We start from the raw sequence: 22,494 nt of genomic DNA, 5'->3' as shown, positions 1-22,494 counted from the left end.
TCGAGAAGATTTAAATCCCCCTCATTGGAGGAGGGTATCCCAATATGGACCGGCAAGAAACTCGACGACCGGTTTGGCCTAGTGGGTAGTGACCCTGCCTACGAAGCTGATGGTCCCGGGTTCAAATCCTGGTAAGGGCATGTATTTGTGTGATGAGCATGGATATTTGTTCCTGAGTCATGGGTGTTTTCTATGTATTTAAGTATTTATAAATATTTATATATTATATATATCGTTGTCTAAGTACCCTCAACACAAGCCTTATTGAGCTTACTGTGGGACTTAGTCAATTTGTGTAATAATGTCCTATAATATAAAAAAAAAAGAAACTCGGCAGGAAACATCTTTTCAAAACATTACATCTCGAAGAGATTTCGAACTATTATTTACAGCTGCCTGCAGGACACTTTTCCAGTTTTCCCATGAGAGATTATTCTCCTTACCTCTACTCTCTTTAATCTGTATAGTATGAGTAATGTCACATCAGATTAAGGTCTCAAAAGTTTGACCCAAATGCCGCTCCTGGTGAGATTCGTGCATGCATTAAACATTTCCATCTTGACCAAAACCGAAACGTAGCATGTCCAGTTTAACTTTTGTAAAATTGTGGGTATCATTGAGTGCAAATCGGCAAATTCTGGTAGATACGTGTCATTCTTGTGCTCCGAAAGTGGGTCATTGTTGTTCTAAAGTGTGCACAAAGTGGCACGACTTTGTTTTCAGTTTTTTAAGATAAGCAATTGAAATTTGTTTTTAAATGGATTTGTTATACAATTTCTATTCGGGTATTTAACTCCCCATTCCATAAATAACCATCAAGGGATCCTATAAAAAATATACTTAGTCATGTTTAAAAAAAAATGTATTTTACTTTTCTCGTATTCGAAATGAAAAGTAGAGTGTTTAACTCGCGTGAAAGGCATCATTTTAGCCTCGGACTATGACTATTATGGGGGCCCGCCAGGAACCCGCGCGCCACGCTTCTAATGAGGTTGATTTTGATCTCTCTAGTAATCATTTAATTGACAAATAAGAGCGCTGGAGTAGAAAAAAGTATATGATAGTTATTTGTCAATTAAATGATGCGTTGAAAGTTAATTGATTACAATGAACATTACAAATTACATTACGAAATATCAAGTAAAACACCTCTTGTAAGTATATTATTTAATGCAATGTTTGGATATACATGAATAGCCGTCTGTTGAATGTACTATTAGTACTCGAAAATAGAGACCTAAGTTCTTAAAAAAGTGAGTAAATATATGTGAATTAAAATTAACACCAAAAACCGTAAAATAGCTTAATAAATGAGGCAATTTTTTGTTATTTTATTCTCATAGTACCTATTAGAACTGAGAGAGCTCGCAATTTTGATTAATTACTTAGAAATCACATGAAAATTACCAAATACATTTTTTATATGTATGGACCGTTTTATTGAAATAATATCTTATTAAAATTTCATATTTTGGTATTATTTAAAATTTGCTTCAAATCGATAACACACAACACTTAAGACGATATTTTATTAATTACTAGCAACAAACATACATTGATTAAGTAAGGATGCGTAAAATCTACGATAATTTCGTGCTTCGAATATGACAATTCAGTGACTGCAAAACATATGGCGCAGTATAGCGCCATCTGTTTTGGATGTTTCTGATTCTAAGGGACACGTTTTTTTCTTAGACTTTACCTTATATAAATATACGATTCTACCCTCAAAAAACGGGGCAATGTTTATGCCCTACGTGATTACTTCTAACATCCCTCAAAATTATTTCATAATATAGGTAAGAAATTAAACGGGGAATTCTTTCAGGCAAATACCGTCACGGAAGCTTGCTAGTTTTGCCAAGAGTTTTTTGTTTGTTTGTTAGAGTATAATACATATAAATATACTTATTTTGAGTTCATCATATTCAGTTCCAGTGCGTGCTATGCGCTACGAGCCGAAAACCCGTATGCAGTGAAAAGCGATTACGAACGGAGAACCCGCCTGACGGGTCGCTGACAGTGAATGCGTTAAGGTGGTTCGCTTTCCATACAAAAAACAGTTGCCTTTTATCCAGTCATTACGCACTATTGCTACATAAATATTTGCGCTTCTATCTACTTTCGATTGCGCTAAATTGTTAGAAAATCTTTGTTTCATACAGAAATCACGCAAAAATACGTTATATTTTTTATCAATGTAACACCAAGATAACGTTTTTTGCGTGATTTCTGTATGAAATAAAAATAGTGAAATAATTTCAACTAGCATAATCAATTATTGATCATTACTCAATCAACCACAACATTATAACTGTTACGGGTCAATTCAAACATACACTAATTTAAGCCGAAACAACGGTTTAACTGACGTAATTTTAGTTAATAGCGCGATATGTTTCGGACAGCCTCTTATATGAAAGCAACACAAACAGCCGCTTAAACAAATTTATTTGTAGTACAATGTAGTGTACTTAATATACTTAAAACATAGAGATTAATGTACAATATTTATTAAGTAAATATTGCGTATTAAAATTGAAATAAATAAATTCTGCGGCATAGCCTAGAATTGACTCTGGCTAGAAGTAATCAATCAGCAGTTTAATTTTATTAATGATCACATCCCTAAAATAAATATTCTACAACAACAATAAACAATAAAGTGTTAAAGTAAACAAAATGGCCGCCGGTCCTAATTGGCCGATATTTACACATATCGCAACTAATCCCATTTATACTTTGCTGGGGTAACGCTCGGAGGTTAATCCCCGATTACACATGGATAGTTTAACACCCCAATTCGTCTGTCCAGCAGTTAAGATCAATGTCATTGATCAATTTAACACATTCACTGCTAGCGACCCGCTAGGCGGGTTCTGTTGTGGTTACATACCAGGAAACCTATGTTATCGGCTACAACGTAGCTTTACGAACGTAGCTCAGCGGTGAATGTGAACGTCTTTCAACCGTTCTCATCGGAAGATCAGCGCTGGAAGTCGCCAGCAACATGCTGAGATGAGGCCATTTCGTGACACTTTACTCTCACTATGTTCTCTTTTATGTATGTCTATTATTGTTTGTGTGTTTATGAATAAAACAAATTCTATTCTATTCTATTCTAACCGTCTTTATAATAGCAGATAGCCGCGATGAGTCATGCGTAATTATTCAATCTACTTAAATTGTTACATGATAATTACAAATTTAAAACCAATTCACCTGAAATAACAAACACAAACCTAGACTTTTGGCAGTAGACAATAGAATGTACTAAAAATATGAGCTAGTGAAAATATTTTATACGTACGACGCAACCATCGGCAAACTCTAGTAATTATTAAATTAGTAGGCACATACCAATGCCTGACATTTGAGTAGAAATCGATCGACCTTCTAACATTGTTCGTATTCTTTTGCTTAATACTTAAGTGTATTATTTGATGCACACAATGTTACGATATTATATTTGGTACATTTTATATATACTACATTGTATACTATACTGTTTTCAATAAATTATTTGTATTAGAAAAAAAAAAAAAAAAAAAAAAAAAAAGTGCATTTCAATTACGGTAGAATTCACAAAGATCTTTACCAACCATCGTTCTAAAATTGTATTTTAAACAATGGTGATATAATAGAGAGCTTTTCAGTCGAGAACCGTGTTTAGGCAACGGAGCTTGCTAAGTAGCCAGCATAGCTAAGAGCCCAAGGAAACTCGCTTTCAAGTAAAAAACCGCATCGATATCGGCCCATCCGTTTATGAGTTACGATGGCACAGACTAACACGGACATTGGCGTCAAACATATAACACCCCTCTTTTTGCGCCTGGGGTTAAAAACAACAAATCATACAAACCAATCAACGAACAAATAAGAGTAAAAATCTGAACATGATATACCGGGTGTAGCATGTGACATGAGCAAAAGATTAAACCTGTAGTCCTCCGACTGACCAACATTTGTTTAGCAGTGGCAGCATGGTTCCATTTTTATCGCTTGTCACTATGCCCGTCACTTTCTCACTTATATACTTGTTAGAACGTGACAGGCATGGTGACAAATGATAAAGAGCCGACCATCTTAGCCCTACAGCGACATTTTAAAATATTTATTTTTTATTTTTAGCACAAAGTTTATTCTAAGACGCAATGTATTGCGAATTTTGTTGTTGTTGTTATGTTGAAAGCGTGACAAGCAACGTCAATTACATTAATGACACCTTAAATTAAAGGTAATATTTAATTTGTATGAAAAATAGGAAGTCTAAAGGCTTCATAATCTTTGAAAGTTATTAAACAAAAGTGTCATCGTTTGAGGAGTATAATGTTTAACTTTATTCACTCGTGTGTCCAGAGAAAAAGAACTTGCAAAGGGAGGCCGCTTACCACGTGGTGGACAACCGTTACCAAAGACATGGAGCGGGCGCAGATCAACACGCAGACAACCCAGGACAGAAAAACCTGGCGCCTTCGAACGAGGAGGGCCGACCCCAAATAACGGGACATGTCAAAGAAGAAGAAGAGACTCGTGTTACAGGCCACACCCGGTATAGGACTAGTGAGTATAGACCATAATAGGTATGTTTATACAACAATCTAGTAATATGTCACGCATATTTATTACAGATTCACATTAATACTGGCGTACCAGATAAAAATGCTCTGTGCTAAAGAATGAAAATGACAGCCAAGGAATTTTATCAATTTCCTGCCCAATATGATAAATGAAATACGTCAGAATCTTGTTCGGGGCTTATCGGTTGATCAGGGAATTGGGTCAGTGCTCCCAAGGTCCTCCCTCGGATTAACAGTGTTCTAATCGATGTTGAGAAGCGGATTGAGCTAGAAGAAATAAGCTGTATATTCATGTAAGAAATGCTTGTGCGACACTGAGACAGTAACAAAATATAATAATATAGTTCTTATTCAAAATTGATTACTTTGTATGTCACGAGTTACTCAGTTAGTAAGTTATTTTGTTAGTAAAAGCTTAGTTTAGTTAATATTTGAAATAATCAATGAATACGGCATTTTTTTAGCAAGGCAAGTTCAGTGCTCAAACTAAAATAAGCAGGAAATTTTGGCATTCAAAATTGTCATATGACTCACTCATATGGGGTTAAATTTTTTGAGTAAAAGTATTGTCGACTAGTTGATAAATTGTCCTTTGTGATAAAATAATAATAAATAAATATACGAGGACAGGACAATCTTACTCAGATCAAACCAGCCTGGTACTGGGCGACGATATACATAGATAATATCCATAACTCAAGGACAAAATAAATATTCGTAATAAATAATAATAAATAAATAAATATCATAGGACATTATTACACAAATTGACTAAGTCCCACAGTAAGCTCAATAAGGCTTGTGTTGAGGGTACTTAGACAACGATATATATATAATATATAAATATTTATAAATACTTAAATACATAGAAAACACCCATGACTCGGGAACAAATATCCATGCTCATCACACGAATAAATGCCCTTACCAGGATTTGAACCCGGGACCATCGGCTTCATAGGCAGGGTCACTACCCACGAGGCCAGACCGGTCGTAATAAACACACAAATAAGTGTTCATACCAGGAATCAAACCCGGCACCTCCTGCTTCGTAGTTCGTAGTCAGGGTCAATACCGACTAGGCTAGACCAAAATGTAACAGAGCTTGAGGTCATAGTTAACATAGTTTTGCCTGAGTTCACCCGCTCTCGTCTCGCAATAGGAAATCTGGACCCGACTGTATTATGTCATGTACTATCTAATGTCAAGGAAAAATGGTGCGTTAGGTAGACCAAAGGGTATCGGCGAAAGTCGAAAATCGCTTGTTCGTGCATGCTATAAATCATCACATATTCGGGCTTAAGGGGTTTTAATTCTTGGGGTTTATTGCGCGAAAGATTTAGGAGTTTTATTAGAATATTGTTTACGTGATCGCGTTTTGGAAGGATCCAAGCAGGAGATATTAAACCGATATCACATTTTAATATTCCATATAAAATTTCTTTGAAGTTCTACCCAGAGCAAACGGAGCGTCCATGTTCAAGTCTTATATTATTTTTTTCAGAACTAATGAAGCTGACATTTTTTAATTTAATTAGATTTTTCATTATATATTTAGTGAAAAATACCCATTGCAGTTTTGACAGGAAAATAAGTCTGGTCTAATATTTGTTTCTAGAATTCACATTCACCGCTGAGCTACGATCGTAGCCGACAACATGGATTTCCCGGTATGTAGTGGAAATGCTTCGTAGAGGCAAAACGACAGTATCGTAATTAGCGCTGAATGAAAAAAATATTATTCATGTCTGAAAAAACCAAAATGCTGTTCATAACCTTTAATTAGTCACCTAATCTGATTACAAAACTTCATACAAACGTACATACCACAAACGTACATACCACAAACGTACATACCACAAACGTACATGACAACTTTCCCATCAAATCAAGAAAGCCTCTTTAATGACAAAGTTTGAGTGTCTAATCGTTGAACAAACATTATTTTTATCTTCCACCCCCAAACTTGTATTTCCAGCTCTCAACACGACATAACTTTTAACGGTAACACATGTGACATGACAAACTTAACAAAGTTGCTGAGAAAGTCGTCACTCCTTCAGACTCGTCAACATTTTGCACTAAGTCGATATAGTTTGATGGCTTTACCATTAGCAATGATACTCGTAAGTTGGTAGTATTTGTTGATACTATACGTCGCACGAAAGTGTGATTGGTTTGCTTTTATGTTTATAACCGTTCGGAAAACAATACTGACATCCATAAAGAGACACATAAATGTGTTAGGAATCATGGATGTTTGAGCAGTTTCCTTCTGCTATTTTATTTATCTACACACATATCATAAACCCTCTATGATGCCTTTAAAAGCCGCAAATTACGACTAGCATAAAGATAAACTGTTTTGTTACAAAAAAAATCTTATTTGTGAAAAAACTATTATTGTAATCTGACTAATATGCTTGTCCACAAGTTTCTACACGTGTGGGTAAAATACACGCAGTACAATATAACAAAGCATTTAGGATACTATTGGGTCTGCCGCGCTTGTGCAGTGCATTGGGTACCTATGTTCGCGGAGACTCGAACCGACAGCTTTCAAGCCATAATGCGTAACAATTATACCTGATGCGGCGGTTGCGTGGTAGCTCCAGTTTGTTATCCGAGAGGCTGGAGATCCCGTTCTTACACTACTAGATGGGCTGGGGCCCATTTCTCGAACGGTATTAGACTAATATTATTAGTCCACGAACTGTCAAATTGTATGGGTTACCATGACAACATACTAATAATATTAGACTAATACCGTTCGAGAAATGGGCCTCTGCACGTACACACAGTATGTACGGCGGTAGTGTTCGAAAATTGCCAGTCATTTTTATGAAGTAAATTTTTTTTTTTGTATTTTTATTTCTATGTGTATTGTGTATCGGTAACTCGTGATGACCTTGATCCCGCGACACAGTGCCTCGTGCGGGGTTCATTGCAATGTGCTTTTGATAATTACCTTTTATGTTATTTTTTTTATAGACTAGAAGGTAAATAAAATCATTTACATAGAGAGTCATTAATAGGCTAACACTGAAACTGTTCAAATCACGTGCAGTCACTTAACTCCAAACAGTGAAATCATTCACGTAAAAAAACATTCTAAGCTAATCCATAAAAAACGGTAGCCAAAAAAAAAAACAAATTAGGTTACGCTTGGTAAATACTATCAATACTATCATTAACAAAGTTATAAATTTTAAGAATGTGTACTTCTGATACCAAAGGATGTCTGGAACTATGATCAATTATCAGTATTCACCCTTCAGTGATTCTTAGGAAATTGCTATCGTCCAAGGACACTGTTACCGATCTTAAAGGCCTCGGCTGATCTCAGATTCTCACCCGCAACTGCGAACACACTGTACAGACGCCGCGCCGCGGGCGGCGGGTGAGAACGACTTAGGCCTAAGATGGGATACGCTCTTTTCTTGAAGGTCATATCGGTCTGTAAATACAACAGGCCACTGTTCATTCCACAGTTTACTCTTAGCTATGCGTGGCTGGTTTCTGGTGAAGCCCAGAGTTAAGGACTGCCAACCATGTATGTGGTGAACATGGTAATGTTCAGTAGACCGTTGGCAGATAGAAGCGGCAGGAATTAATCCGAACAATTCCTCGATATCAAAGCACGTCAATTAATGAGCGTTTTTTGCCATTTATTATGTGACCTTCTTCCATGTTTGTATTATTTCTAGTCAGGATTACGAGCCCTTTTCATCCTTATAGGAGAAAAATATTCATACATTTATCAAAAATTCCTTTTTGTTACCGCCCACATTAGAAAAAACTCTGGGACATTTTTTTATCCCATTAGGATTGGAAGAGCTCATGATTCGAGTAGAAATAACACAAAATTTATGAAAAAATGTAAAATTAATGAAAGTGGCATTTTTTAAAGAAACGCTCTTATCTAAATAGTTCTGTATATCTAATAGCTCTTAGTTAAATAGTTATTACCAAGCGTAACCCATTCCACAACACAACTTACCAGGCTCAAACGCTACTGAGACAGTAGCCGATGCATCAGGCAGGAATGTTTCAAATACTTCTGCCGGGACAAAATTAATTCATGCATAAACTAGGATTAAAGCCAATTTAAAAGCTAATGGGTCAAATGCATCGACTATGTTTTACCAAACGCTATGAAAACATGTTTAGTAATGTCAAATTACTGCTCGGTCAAAATGATTGGATAAAATATATTTTTAAGATTGATTAGTCTTGTTCATGCGTGCGTCTTTAATTAATAATTTTAGTCATCTTTTTTTTAAACATTAGCAATTAGCCATCAGAAAGACAGAAATCATTGTTTTATTTCTTCCTTGAAATGCATTTAAAATATTTAATTTCAAATAAGACTAACTATATACCTACATATAACTTTGCAGTTACACTGTTCGCTAGATATTCGCGAGGTAGGAGGTTAGGTGTGTACCAGTGGCTAACTGATGGACGGCCGACCCTAAACGTCATATTTTCTAAGAACATTAAAGTTAATGGCACCGTTACACTTTGTCGGTTCAGGATTAGTTTAACTTTACTTAGATACCCAAAACATGGTATTATCATTTTCACCGAGCAACAAATAAACATAGTTAATGCACTTGCCGACTCCACAAACTAACTGGATCTCTGCCATGCTTAAAATTAACTAATTAACTAGTAAAATGCATTAAAAAATTCAAAATAATTAGAAAACTCCTTTAGGCATCTCTATATTTCACAGGGTCAATGGAAAATTAACCTTGATTCCTCTCATTAGGGATACAGGATGATTCGGGAAACGTGAGCTGGATCAAACTTATACATTCAGTTAATGATAACCTACTATTTCTTACCAGTATTTAAAAAAATTGAAATAAATATTATATGACATTATTTATTACACAAATTGACTAAGTCCCACAGTAAGCTCACGCAATGTTTTAACTAGTTATTGAGGCAGGCGTTGACTTGCCGCCCACTAGATGGACCCCTGAAACTGACGTCGTAAAGACGACCTGGGGGCCGATTTTTGAATTTCGAGTGCTCGATTTCGTGGCATTTAAATTCTACTAATATAATAGAAATCGAGTAGTCAATACCACTAGATTCCCAATTTCTATTGCTCGTATTTCTAAAATATGAACTCGCCGTTTTCCACAGATTTTCGAGTGACGAATTCGAGCGCTCGAAATTCAAAAATCAGCCCCCAGGAGCAACACCGCACCGGTGTGAGCGGCTCAGGGGTGTCGAGAGGTATACGCCGTTTTCTACTGGCTGAAATTTTATCTTTATTTTTATTTATTTGTTGTAGGGTGACCATGAATGTAGAGAAGTAAACTATTACTTAAAAATATATAAATATAAAATCAGGAAAAGGGTTTGGTTGCTCTACGTAAAAACGATGACGCACGATCCATTAACATTTACTGAATGCATAGAGAACGTACATAAACTGTACGGGGCAGCACAGGAGCCCCGTATTTAGTGGTGCGAAGTGTAAATGTCAAGTTTACGCTTTCAGTATAGCCCACAAGATGGCATGACCTACAATGCATAAGAAAACGTACGTGAACTGTAGAGGGCAGCACTTACTTTGGCGTGAAGTGTCAATGTACAGTTTATAGTTCTCATTCAGGCCACAATATGGCAGACCCTCCAACGCGCACGGTCCCTATAAGATTGATCCTGGTCACATCTCCTGAATCACCCTATATGTTAAAACGGAAAAGGGAGATGCGACTCTCCGTAAGTTAGTTGGAAGTCTCACGGGCCAACGGTCTAAGTTTTGTATGTTGGCAAAGTTCGTGAGTTGGCACGAGTATGTTGGTTAACTTGCGAGCGCTGTTATCGTTAGGTTGTCAGTATTGGGCCGTTTGCAGAGTTTGAAAATGGAACGGCGTTCGAAACTTGTGACTGTGATATCGTTTTAGTTTCCTGTTGAGAACACATGATAGTTTTATAGACTTTTAATCATAAAAATCAGTTAACATCAATGTCTATTAAGTATTGAAAAGAAGGATTTTTCCACGCAAACAGTCTTTTTTGGCGTGATATTTATCTACTAAAAAAAAAAAAATTTCAGTCATAAGTTTCGATCACATTCGTCCATTTTCAATTTGTTACCAATTTACCTAAGTTTGTGATCCATTCTTGTTGACAGCATTAAAAAAATAATATCTGCCAATTAAAAAAAGTCTTCCTTTTAGAATTTTAGCAACAACCCATTTTTTTCGCTCTCTAAGGCTACGTACGCACTAAGCGGCTAGCCGCGTGCGGACAGCCGCATGACGGTTAAGAATGTATGAAACCGCAACCATAAATACTGAACGCACTAAACGGTCCGCCGCAACCGCACGCGGCTGGCCGCATAGTGCGTATGGGGCCTAAGACTTAGTTCCGTACAAAACGAAAAAAAACGGAACGCGTTACTAATTTATGCACTTTTTTGTCAAAAATAACGGGCATCACGGTAATAAATGTGATGTTATGATGTTATGTGATGTGATGTTCTTTAATTTTTACCTTAAGTTACATTTATTTATGTTAATGTTACATTACATACCACCGATCAACTCCGGGTTGCCCAGGTTGACGTAGAAGAGCACATCTTTTTCGTAACTGTCCTCTTCTATGATGTGCAGTGGTATGAACTTTCTGAAACAAAAGAAAAAAGTATTTTAGATGCAAAATCAAGCTATAATAACAATATATAAAGAGGATTACTCTCACTAGCTTAAATCTAAAATAGACCCTTGAGGCATTGTACCAAGGATGCTGGCGGCATTTCCTCATTGTATCGTAATACTGATAGCCAGCTCTTCGGTCACCAGTTACGTCCAGCAGGCGCTTCGCGATTTCTGCTAAAACTTGTGCTCGTCGGGATCCCATGGACCTAGAGTTTCAATAGCCTATAATTATAAACGTGTTTTTATATAACTTTCCTATTCATCTTCTTCATCCCGTTCTTACCCAATGCTGATTGTAGGCCTCTTCTACAGGTTACTTTCAGATTCAGATTTATTTATTTCTCAATAGCAATACACAATTTTCATTAATACAAACAAAAATATGCACACATAATGAGATCGTCAAAGTAGGTACACAAGGTACACATTTTAAACTAACATTTACATTATTTTACAAATTACAAACATTAAAAAGCGGCCAAGTGCGAGTCGGACTCGCGCATGAAGGGTTCCGTACCATTTATGACGTATTAAAAAAAATCTACTTACTAGATCTCGTTCAACATTTTACCACTTAGGACACATATTTTACCACTTTAGAAGTGTCTCTCGTGCAAACTATTCAGTTTACAATAAAAATGATATTAAAAACCTCAAAAAATGGTGGCTTTCCGATACTTTGGTTACGACTTCCTAGTTCTTTGGAGTACTTCTACTTTTTTAATTTCCTTTACTTTTCTGGTTCGAATTCATATTTATTTATATTATATATTGAATATTTATTTATTTTTATTTATATATATATGTATGCATTATTTTATGGTTATTTTTCTATCTATGTATATTTGTATCAATGTGTATTCAAAACGTGCATTTCATTAATTTCAGTGATTGTACACTTTTGTTTGTGTTTGTCATTCATTCACCGTTACTTCTGTTTTACTCATTTCCTCAAAGGTTAACTGGAAGAGATCCCATACAGGGATAAGTTCGCCTTTGTTGTATTTAATTTACTCTGTAACTGTGTTTTTCGTGTTTTTATTTCTATGTACAATAAAGTATATACATACATACATACATACATATCATTTTTGAAGACCTATCCGTAGATACCCCACACGTATGGGTTTGATGAAAAAAAAATATTTTTTATTTTATGACTTTTGCATGGTAATGTATATCATATATTTTTTTTAGATTTTTTTATTCTGTTATTTTAGAAGTTACAGCCCCCCCCCCCCCCCCCCCCGTGGCACACATTTTTTTACTTTGGAAGTGTCTCTCGTGCAAACTATTCAGTTTAGAAAGAAATGATATTAGGAACCTAAATATTATTTTTGAAGACCTATCCATAGATACCCCACAAGTATGGGATTGATGAAAAAAAATAAATATTTTATTTTATGACGTATTTAAAAAAACTACTTACTAGATCTCGTTCAAACCAATTTTCGGTGGAAGTTTGCATGGTATCATATATTTTTTTTAGATTTTTCATTCTGTAATTTTAGAAGTTACGGGGGGGGGGACACATTTTACCACTTTGTAAGTGTCTCTCGCGCAAACTATTCAGCTTAGAAAAAAATGATATTAGAAATCTCAATATCATTTTTAAAGACCTATCCATAGATACCCCACACGTATGGGTTTGATGAAAAAAGATTTTTTGAGTTTCAGTTCTAAGTATGGGGAGCCCCCAAAATTTATTGTTTTTTTTTTCTATTTTTGTGTAAAAATCTTAATGCGGTTCATAGAATACATCTACTCACCAAGTTTGAACGGTATAGCTCTTATAGTTTCGGAAAAAGTGGCTGTGACATAATCGGACAGACAGACGGACATGACGAATCTATAAGGGTTCCGTTTTTTGCCATTTGGCTACGGAACCCTAAAAAAGCAGCAGCTGCAATTTCGGATGGCAATTGCAGCTGCTGTTGGTACATTACCACCAATACGAGAGAGAGTATTATATCTATCACGTCAGCCGTCTATTATGTCATGACAATAACATTACAATAAACTGTCACTCTAAGAGGGCAACTTATATTCGGTAAGACCCTATATAAACGCCCAGTATCTCTCTAATACGCCTAAACTCCTTACAAAGTTATTACTAACCATCGTCTCTCTGGGCCGTTTTTCCCAACGTAAATCGCTTTAAGTTCTCCTCATAAGGGTCACACGTCACAGCGCTGGGACATTATTCTCAGACGTGTATTTGGCGGATCGAAGTTAGGCGTAACCATGATCCGTAGCCAATATGACAATATTTTATTGAAAACGCCAATCTAAAAAAAAATATCAGGATTCGTCACGTGATTATTTTCATACATTATGTAAAAGATTGTCACTGACCACCAAGTGTATCTCTTCTTCATTGACGACGTTTTCTCATGGCCAAGGTATCATGAACAATCATAATACTCCCTTATATGACGCAGTTGTCGCGAACGTATTGCGAACCAGCTAATATTTGCCAACGTCATGGAGTAGATGGCGCTAGTAGTCACGTTTAAGTTAAGTAACCGCTTCTAGGTTATTGGGATTTTTTGAGGGAAGTTGAGAGGGTAGATGAGAACGACAGTAGGAAAAAGGAGGTTGTGTGCGAACAAATCGACGCGGCAGTGATATTTGCTTTTAGATCAAGTCAAGAACGTTCTTATAGTGTTATTAAAATAATGATGTGTCTCTGGTATATTGTGACCAACGTTATCAGTACTCAGAGTGAACAGTGATCCAGTGAGGCTAATATGAACTTAAGGTAAACTTTGTGTGAGGAATGGGGTCGCTATAAGGGGAGGTTTGGAAGCGACTATTAAGCTCAAGAAACCAGGTGGATAATCATGTGATACTCATGTTATATGTAGGTACTAAAGTCGGACACCAGCACAACTCATATCGTCATCTCACTACGCTGCCGGCAGTTTACATCTTGAATGCATGTAAGTACGCTCGAGCCAACTTACACAACTACGACACGACTCACGCACATAGCAGGAGCACTCGCAGACGTAATCTTATAATAATTCCAAGAAGTAGACTCGCTAAATCTCGTAAGTCCCTCAGCGTCATGGGGGCCAAATTATACAACTCGATACCATTAGAAATATTGGAAGTACAGAGCGATAAATTGTTTGCAAACAAACTAAAAATATTATTAACCAATTTAGCGTGTTATAATATCGAGGAATTCGTCGATAACGGTTGCCGACCCTGAACAAACACTTTAAATGAAACCTAATTATTTATTAGATAATAATAACTGTAAAATATTGTAATGTAATTATCTTAATAATATGCTATAATATTGAAGTGTAATTAGCTAGTTGACGTGTAAAATGTTATTTTATAAATAAAGAAATGAATGAATGAATGAATGAACTAACATCCAGGCCTCGTATAGGTATGTAGTACATTTACATATCGCTTTCCAGTATCCGTAAAAGCATTAGCTCATTCGATAGGTTAATAAGTATGGTGAGCTTGACGACAGCAGTCAAGGACCACGGGAATGTCCTCTGTATGAAATGAGAAGCGTGAGGGCGTCAGCTAGCTGGCGCGGGTGCCCGGAGCGGGCGAACGCACGCGGGTGCCATTGTAGGTAAAATCCGTCGCACGCGTCCGCATTTTTCGTTAACCCGCTCACCCGTTCCGTGCAACTGAACTAAGGTACTGAGACGTGGTTTCCTAAGACTAGCGTCTTATGCATATAGTGACCAAACCTGTGGGTAAAGTAGCTAAGAAATAAGCTTATGGGATATCTTTTTGTTAATAGTTTATATTAAGAGTCCTTATTCCTACAGACGAGCGTATTTTGTAAAATGCTTCCTTTTTCATTCAAGATTACGACGTAACTATTAGTATTTATTCAAAAACTGATAACGTACTTAAATAATCGTTTCCTAAACTAGGGGCTCCAACAGTTCAAATTTTCATTTTCTCTTTTAAACCTCTTTTTTAATGAGGTTTTTTGGGAGTCTTTTCCAAATTTTGCAGTGAGATGTGGCGTTTCGGTTCTCAATTTTGCTATAAACAAGAATCATTTGGTACATGAATGACTACAATTTGATTCAACATATCTCGTACGAGGGGCTGGAATGATTAACAATCGAAGATTCATTTGAAAAAACTGATAAAATACCTTCCGAGTTTTCTTCATTTTTTTGGCGAAAACAGGGTTTTATTATATTTTATTTCCGCAAATTGTACGCATATTTTGCTTTAAAAATAATATTATAGCAAACTGTAACTTTATGTTAACCTATAAAAAAAAAATCGTAACTATGGGACCTACATTGCCGTAAATTTATATTTTTTTAAAACACGTATAAATCACGCAGCAGCGACGCCCCGCTCTCAGTCCGCGCGGAGCGCGCTTAGAGGACGGACCTGTGCTCGATTGTCAGGCATTCGTTGCGATCGTAATCAGCTACGGAGTTCCGAGAAGTGCTATATACTGCGATTAGAAAATCTTAATAAAAGTTCATTTTTTACAGTATGCCCAACTGACTCGCTTATTGATGGATTTTCTGTTACTTTTTTTTTAATACTAAGTCGGTGGCAAACAAGCATACGGCCCGCATATGTACGCCTGCAACTCCAGAGGAGTTACATGCGCGTTGCCGACCCTAACCCCCTCCCGCCCCTCGTTGAGCTCTGGCAACCTTACTCACCGGCAGGAACACAACACTATGAGTAAGGTCTAGTGTTATTTGGCTGCGATTTTCTGAAAAACGCATTTTCACTTGAAATTACGTTAGGGTTTGCATTATTATTTTTGACCCGGATGAAGTCCAAGTTCTCATGATGGAGTCAGGAGTTGGTCACCAGAACTCCTAATCTACTAATTATAATCCCATCGTGTTTGGGCTCAAAAGATTTGCCCTGACTAACACCATCGATCTAGATGAGGTCCAGGGTCTCATGATGGAGTCAGGAGTTGGTCACTAGAACTCCTAATCTACTCATTATAATCCCATCGTGTTTGGGCTCAAAAGATTTGCCCTGACGAACACCATCGATCTAGATGAGGTCCAGGGTCTCATGATGGAGTCAGGAGTTGGTCACTAGAACTCCTAATCTACTCATTATAATTCCATCGTGTTTGGGCTCAACAGAGTTGCCCTGATGAGCACCTTCAATCTAGATGAGGTCCAGGGTCTCATGATGGAGTCAGGAGCTGGTCACCAGAACTCCTAATCTACTCATCATAACTCCATCGTGTTTGGGTTCAATAGAGTTGCCCTGACGAGCACCATCAATCTAGATGAGGTCCAGGGTCTCATGATGGAGTCAGGAGCTGGTCCACAGAACTCCTAATCTACTCATCATAACTCCATCGTGTTTGGGCTCAATAGATTTGCCCTGATGAACACCATCGATCTAGATGAGGCCCAGGGTCTCATGATGGAGTCAGGAGTTGGTCACCAGAACTCCTAAACTACTCATCATAACCTCATCGTGTTCGGGCTCAATAGATTTGCCCTGACGAGCATCATCAATCTAGATAAAGTCCAGGGTCTCATGATGGAGTCAGGAGTTGGTCACTAGAACTCCTAATCTACTCATTATAATTCCAACGTGTTTAGGCTCAAGAGATTTGCCCTGATGAGCACCATCGATCTAGATGAAGTCCAGGGTCTCATGATGGAGTCAGGAGTTGGTCACCAGAACTCCTACTCTACTCATCATAACTCCATCGTGTTTGGGCTCAATAGAGTTGCCCTGACGAGCACCTTCAATCTAGATGAGGTCCAGGGTCTCATGATGGAGTCAGGAGCTGGTTACCAGAACTCCTAATCTACTCATCATAACTCCATCGTGTTTGGGCTCAATAGATTTGCCCTGATGAACACCATCGATCTAGATGAGGCCCAGGGTCTCATGATGGAGTCAGGAGTTGGTCACCAGAACTCCTAATCTACTCATCATAACCTCATCGTGTTCGGGCTCAATAGATTTGCCCTGACGAGCATCATCAATCTAGATAAAGTCCAGGGTCTCATGATGGAGTCAGGAGTTGGTCACTAGAACTCCTAATCTACTCATAATAAATCCAACGTGTTTGGGCTCAAAAGATTTGCCCTGATGAGCACCATCGATCTAGATGAGGTCCAGGGTCTCATGATGGAGTCAGGAGTTGGTCACCAGAACTCCTAATCTACTCATCATAACTCCATCGTGTTTGGGCTCAATAGATTTGCCCTGATGAACACCATCGATCTAGATGAGGTCCAGGGTCTCATGATGGAGTCAGGAGTTGGTCACCAGAACTCCTAAACTACTCATCATAACCTCATCGTGTTTGGGCTCAATAGATTTGCCCTGACGAGCATCATCAATCTAGATAAAGTCCAGGGTCTCATGATGGAGTCTGGAGTTGGTCACTAGAACTCCTAATCTACTCATTATAATTCCAACGTGTTTGGGCTCAAAAGATTTGCCCTGACGAGCACCATCGATCTAGATGAGGTCCAGGGTCTCATGATGGAGTCAGGACTTGGTCACCAGAACTCCTAATCTACTCATCATAACTCCATCGTGTATGGGCTCAATAGAGTTGCCCTGACGAGCACCATCAATCTAGATCAGGTCCAGGGTCTCATGATGGACTCAGGAGTTGATCACCAGAACTCCTAGTCTATTCATCATAACTCCATCGTGTTTGGGCTCAAAAGATTTGCCCTGACGAGTACCATCGATCTAGATTAAGTCGAGGGTCTCATGATGGACTCAGTAGTTGGTCACCAGAAATCCTAATCTATTCATCATAATGGTAATTTGATGGTGCTTGTCGGAGTAAATCTATTGAGCCCAAACACGATGGAGTTATGATAAATAGATTACGAGTTCTGGTGACCAACTCCTGACTCCATCATGAGACCCTGGACTTCATCTAGATCGATGGTACTCGTCAGGGCAAATCTTTTGAGCCCAAACACGATGGAATTATAATGAGTAGATTAGGAGTTCTAGTGACCAACTCCTGACTCCATCATGAGACCCTGAACATCATCTAGATTGATGGTGCTCGTGAGGGCAAATCTATTGAGCCCAAACACGATGGAGTTATGATGAGTAGATTAGGAATTATGGTGACCAACTCCTGACTCCATCATGAGACCCTGGACTTCATCTAGATCGATGGTACTCGTCAGGGCAAATCTTTTGAGCCCAAACACGATGGAATTATAATGAGTAGATTAGGAGTTCTGGTGACCAACTCCTGACTCCATCATGAGACCCTGGACTTCATCTAGATCGATGGTACTCGTCAGGGCAAATCTTTTGAGCCCGAACACGATGGAATTATAATGAGTAGATTAGGAGTTCTAGTGACCAACTCCTGACTCCATCATGAGACCCTGAACATCATCTAGATTGATGGTGCTCGTGAGGGCAAATCTATTGAGCCCAAACACGATGGAGTTATGATGAGTAGATTAGGAATTATGGTGACCAACTCCTGACTCCATCATGAGACCCTGGACTTCATCTAGATCGATGTTACTCGTCAGGGCAAATCTTTTGAGCCCAAACACGATGGAATTATAATGAGTAGATTAGGAGTTCTGGTGACCAACTCCTGACTCCATCATGAGACCCTGGACTTCATTTAGATCGATGGTACTCGTCAGGGCAAATCTATTGAGCTCGAATACGATGGAATTATAATGAGTAGATTAGGAGTTCTAGTGACCTATTCCTGACTCCATCATGAGACCCTGGACTTCATCTAGATTGATGGTGCTCATCAGGGTAAATCTATTGAGCCCAAACTCGATGGAGTTATGATGAGTAGATTAGGAGTTCTGGTGACCAACTCCTGACTCCGTCATGAGACCCTGGACCTCATCTAGATCGATGGTGTTCGTCAGGGCAAATCTTTTGAGCCCAAGCACGATGGAATTATAATGAGTAGATTAGGAGTTCTGGTGACCAACTCCTGACTCCATCATAAGAACCTGGATGGACTTCATTCGGGTCAAAAATAATAATACAAACCCTAACGTGATTTCAAATAACACTGAAACTCTATAGCACTAATGTGCGCAAACGATTGGCATCTTGACTACGCAGCATGGGTGCGTAGCCACCATGCCAATCGATACGACAACGAAACACTATCTGTCTCTCTCTCGTACTAATATGCACAAACGATTGGCATCTTGGCTGGGCTGCATGGGTGCGTAGCCAACAAGCCAAACGTTTACGATACGACAAGGAAACACTATCTGTCTCTCTATCGCACTAATATGCGCAATCGATTGGCTTCTTGGCTAGGTATCATGGGTGCGTAGCCAACATGCCAATCGTTTACGATACGACAACGAAACACTACTCTCTCTCTATCGCACTAATATACGCAAACGATTGGTATTTTGGCTAGGCACTAAGCAAGTGTGTGGCCAACATGCCAATCGTTTACGATACGACAACGAAACACTATCTGTCTCTCTATCGCACTAATATACTTTATTTATACCTGCAGTCATTTAGTAACTTCTTCATTTTCCATTGGTGTGAAAGAGACAGAATAAAGAGCAAGGGTTATAGTACACTCTGTAGTCTGTACACTTAGTAGTAGTGTACATAAAAAAAAAAACTACTGTGCATATACAATAAAATAAAGAGTGCCCATATGATATCATATGACACTAAAATTAATGTTGCTTGAAATTATATTGAAAACTATCAAGATTATTCTAGTCTGCATTGAAACGCGCGTCGCGTTGCCGGCGCTCGCGTACCGAGCGCCAACGCCATCTATCGAGCGTTATTTCGTGAAATCGGAGAACGCTCCAAGGATTAAGGGCTCTTAATGAACAAGAAAACCAGAACAACATTATTTTTTATATATCCTGTGGCTCTATTCTCCACGACACATATGTAACAGCCGTAACATCCATTGGATTTTTTTTACCATTTAGGTAGACCGGGGACAATAGAAACACGTCATGATTGAAACAAGTCAAATTTCTCGAAAACTATAATACCTACGCGTCTGACGTAGCACTCGGAACACGCGGTCGGCCATGTTTGAATCCTTGGTCAGTAGCGCTCGAGCGCCGGTGCGAGACGGGAGTGTCCACGAGCCAAACCAGTTTTTCGCGGTCAAAAGTAAGTATTTGTGCTCTCGTATATTTTCTTATAACTTCTTTTACTCTTGTATTTTGACTAATCAAATTATTTTGGTGTTATAGTTAGGAATAAACGAATGTTTTTAATGGTCGTTGATCAGCGTTCGAGTCTTTTTTATACATAATATTTGACCTTGAAGTGAAAAACGTGGTGTGGGGACGATAGAAACAACTTGCTTGTGGACGATTGAAACGTTTCAATCGTCCTCGTGTTTTAATCGTCCCCAAAAGTAACCGACTTCAAAATATAAGGTTCTGTATTCGATGCACATGTTTATTCTATTAATGTTGACATTTATTTGAAGATATACGAAGATACACGAAGTTTTTTTTTAATCTGCAGTTTTTTTATTCGAGATAATGTAAACATTTGTTTTTATCCGACTTCATAAAAAAGGAGGTTCTCAGTTTGACCCGTATGTTTGTATGTATGTTTCTCCACGATTATCTCGCGTTCATCTTAACCGATTTTGATGCGGTTTTCAGAAAAGTTTTTGTCATATTCTGGAGAATTTTTTTGTGTATAGACCAAATGATTATTAACAGGTTAAAAAAAAGAAGGATCTCTGTTTGACCCGTATGTTTGTAGGTATACAATTTAGTGAAAAAAAAAATTTGTGATTGTGACGATAAGCTGATGATAAAAGCAAAAGATTAAATTTTTTAACTAAAAAAAAGAATGAAACTTAGATAAAATCAAAAATAAATGAACGGGTTCATGTAGATTCAGATTACATTTGTATCACCTTTTAAAGTCGGTGACAAACCTTACGTAATTTTTTTTTATCCAACAAGCACCGCGATCTAAATTAAACTAAAATATTGCAAATAATGCTAATTAAAAATATAATACTATACTACTTCATCCTATTTCTGTACAATACATTTATTTAACTGTTTTTTTTCGATGCCCCGAAAACGGAAGCATGTTACGGAGAGACACAAAACTTGTTACAGAATGTTTTATAATAATATGTTGATTATATATGTTTGATACCTATATAATAATAATACATTTAACCGCAGGGCAGCTTGTGGCGAGCTGTTGGGGAGTAACGACCCCACGGACCCGAGTACTCCCGAGAGTCGGTCAGGGTCTCCGTCTCCGGCGTGTCTTCGTCGGTCGGAGTGGACCCCAAGGGGACCCGCAGGACTCTCAGCTCTGGCTTGCCTTCATTGGCCGTCCAGAGAGGAGTCGTTAGAGCTAAATGCTCCAGGGGTGGAAGTGAAAACTTGCATAAGACGCGAGTTGGCACAGTGGCTGTTATCAGCCACTGGGTAGAAAGCGGCGTACACCTCTCGACACCCCTGAGCCGCTCACACCGGTGTTGCTCCTGGTCGTCTTCACGACGGCATTTTCAGGGGCCCATCTAGTGGGCGGCGAGTCACCGCCTGCCTCGATAACTAGTGAAAACATTGTTATGGCAGGTGTCCGGACGTCTTTGCAATAACCCAGTCTCATTGTCCTCCCAAACTTCAATCCATAGACCGTTATACTGTTCACTTTACTACAATAGTCCCAATGCCTGTTGCGACCGGTTCATTGGTGTCTATTGTTGCGCCCGTGAACGGGTTCCAGCAGGCGTTCTACATGACATTAAAGCTCTCCAAGAGGCCTCTACGTGTTGGATCTATATCCCCATGCAAGCCTATCAAAAGACCGGGATTTATAGGCCCGTGAAATCCAAGGAGATACATTTTAGCAACAACCGACTGCTGCCAACCGGCTGATTAAACAGGTCGGCCACTGCTAAAATTTATATCAGAGAGAGTTAAGGATTTTTTTTTTTGATAGGCATATCGCCATGTTTTTGTTTACGTAATAAAACAATTTATACTGATTATTTTATTGCGTCTATTATTTCATTTTACATCCCGATGTCTGCAACACTCGTTGTCACAGAGTGTGTGGAAATGGTTATGATTGAAACATTGTTATAGTTGAAACAAGCACTTTTGTATGAAACATAATTATGCTTGTTTTCTGCGATTCTATATCGTTATATCTTATAATTGCATTGAAACTACTTTGGTTAAGGTAAATTTAAAAGGTAGCAGCGACAAAGACAACTAAAAGTCGTATTTTCTTTT

The 22,494-nt window shown here is 38.1% G+C and overlaps 1 protein-coding gene and 1 long non-coding RNA gene across 7 annotated transcripts in view; one reads left to right on the top strand and one right to left on the bottom strand.

Annotated features, from left to right (window-relative positions):
- LOC133528681 (sodium/calcium exchanger 3) overlaps positions 1–22,494 on the bottom strand; it is a 263,871-nt gene that overhangs the window by 59,289 nt on the left and 182,088 nt on the right. For 3 of the 6 annotated variants that reach the window (XM_061866147.1, XM_061866148.1, XM_061866152.1), the window contains exons 2-3: positions 11,140–11,231; positions 8,581–8,640 (exon numbers count right to left, since the gene is read on the bottom strand). In XM_061866147.1, the coding sequence (XP_061722131.1) occupies positions 8,581–8,640; positions 11,140–11,231 (152 nt within the window). The remainder of the gene's footprint in view (positions 1–8,580; positions 8,641–11,139; positions 11,232–22,494) is intronic. The other 3 variants (XM_061866151.1, XM_061866149.1, XM_061866150.1) reach the window with 2 other exon arrangements.
- Positions 1–22,494, top strand: part of LOC133528693 (uncharacterized) — a 204,025-nt gene that overhangs the window by 160,654 nt on the left and 20,877 nt on the right. The gene's annotated exons all lie outside the window — the stretch shown is intronic.

The sequence above is a fragment of the Cydia pomonella genome, chromosome 19, assembly GCF_033807575.1.
Source record: "Cydia pomonella isolate Wapato2018A chromosome 19, ilCydPomo1, whole genome shotgun sequence".
Lineage (NCBI taxonomy): Eukaryota > Metazoa > Arthropoda > Insecta > Lepidoptera > Tortricidae > Cydia > Cydia pomonella.
Note: the sequence above shows the minus strand (reverse complement) of the source record. Positions and strands in the feature narration are given on the sequence as shown.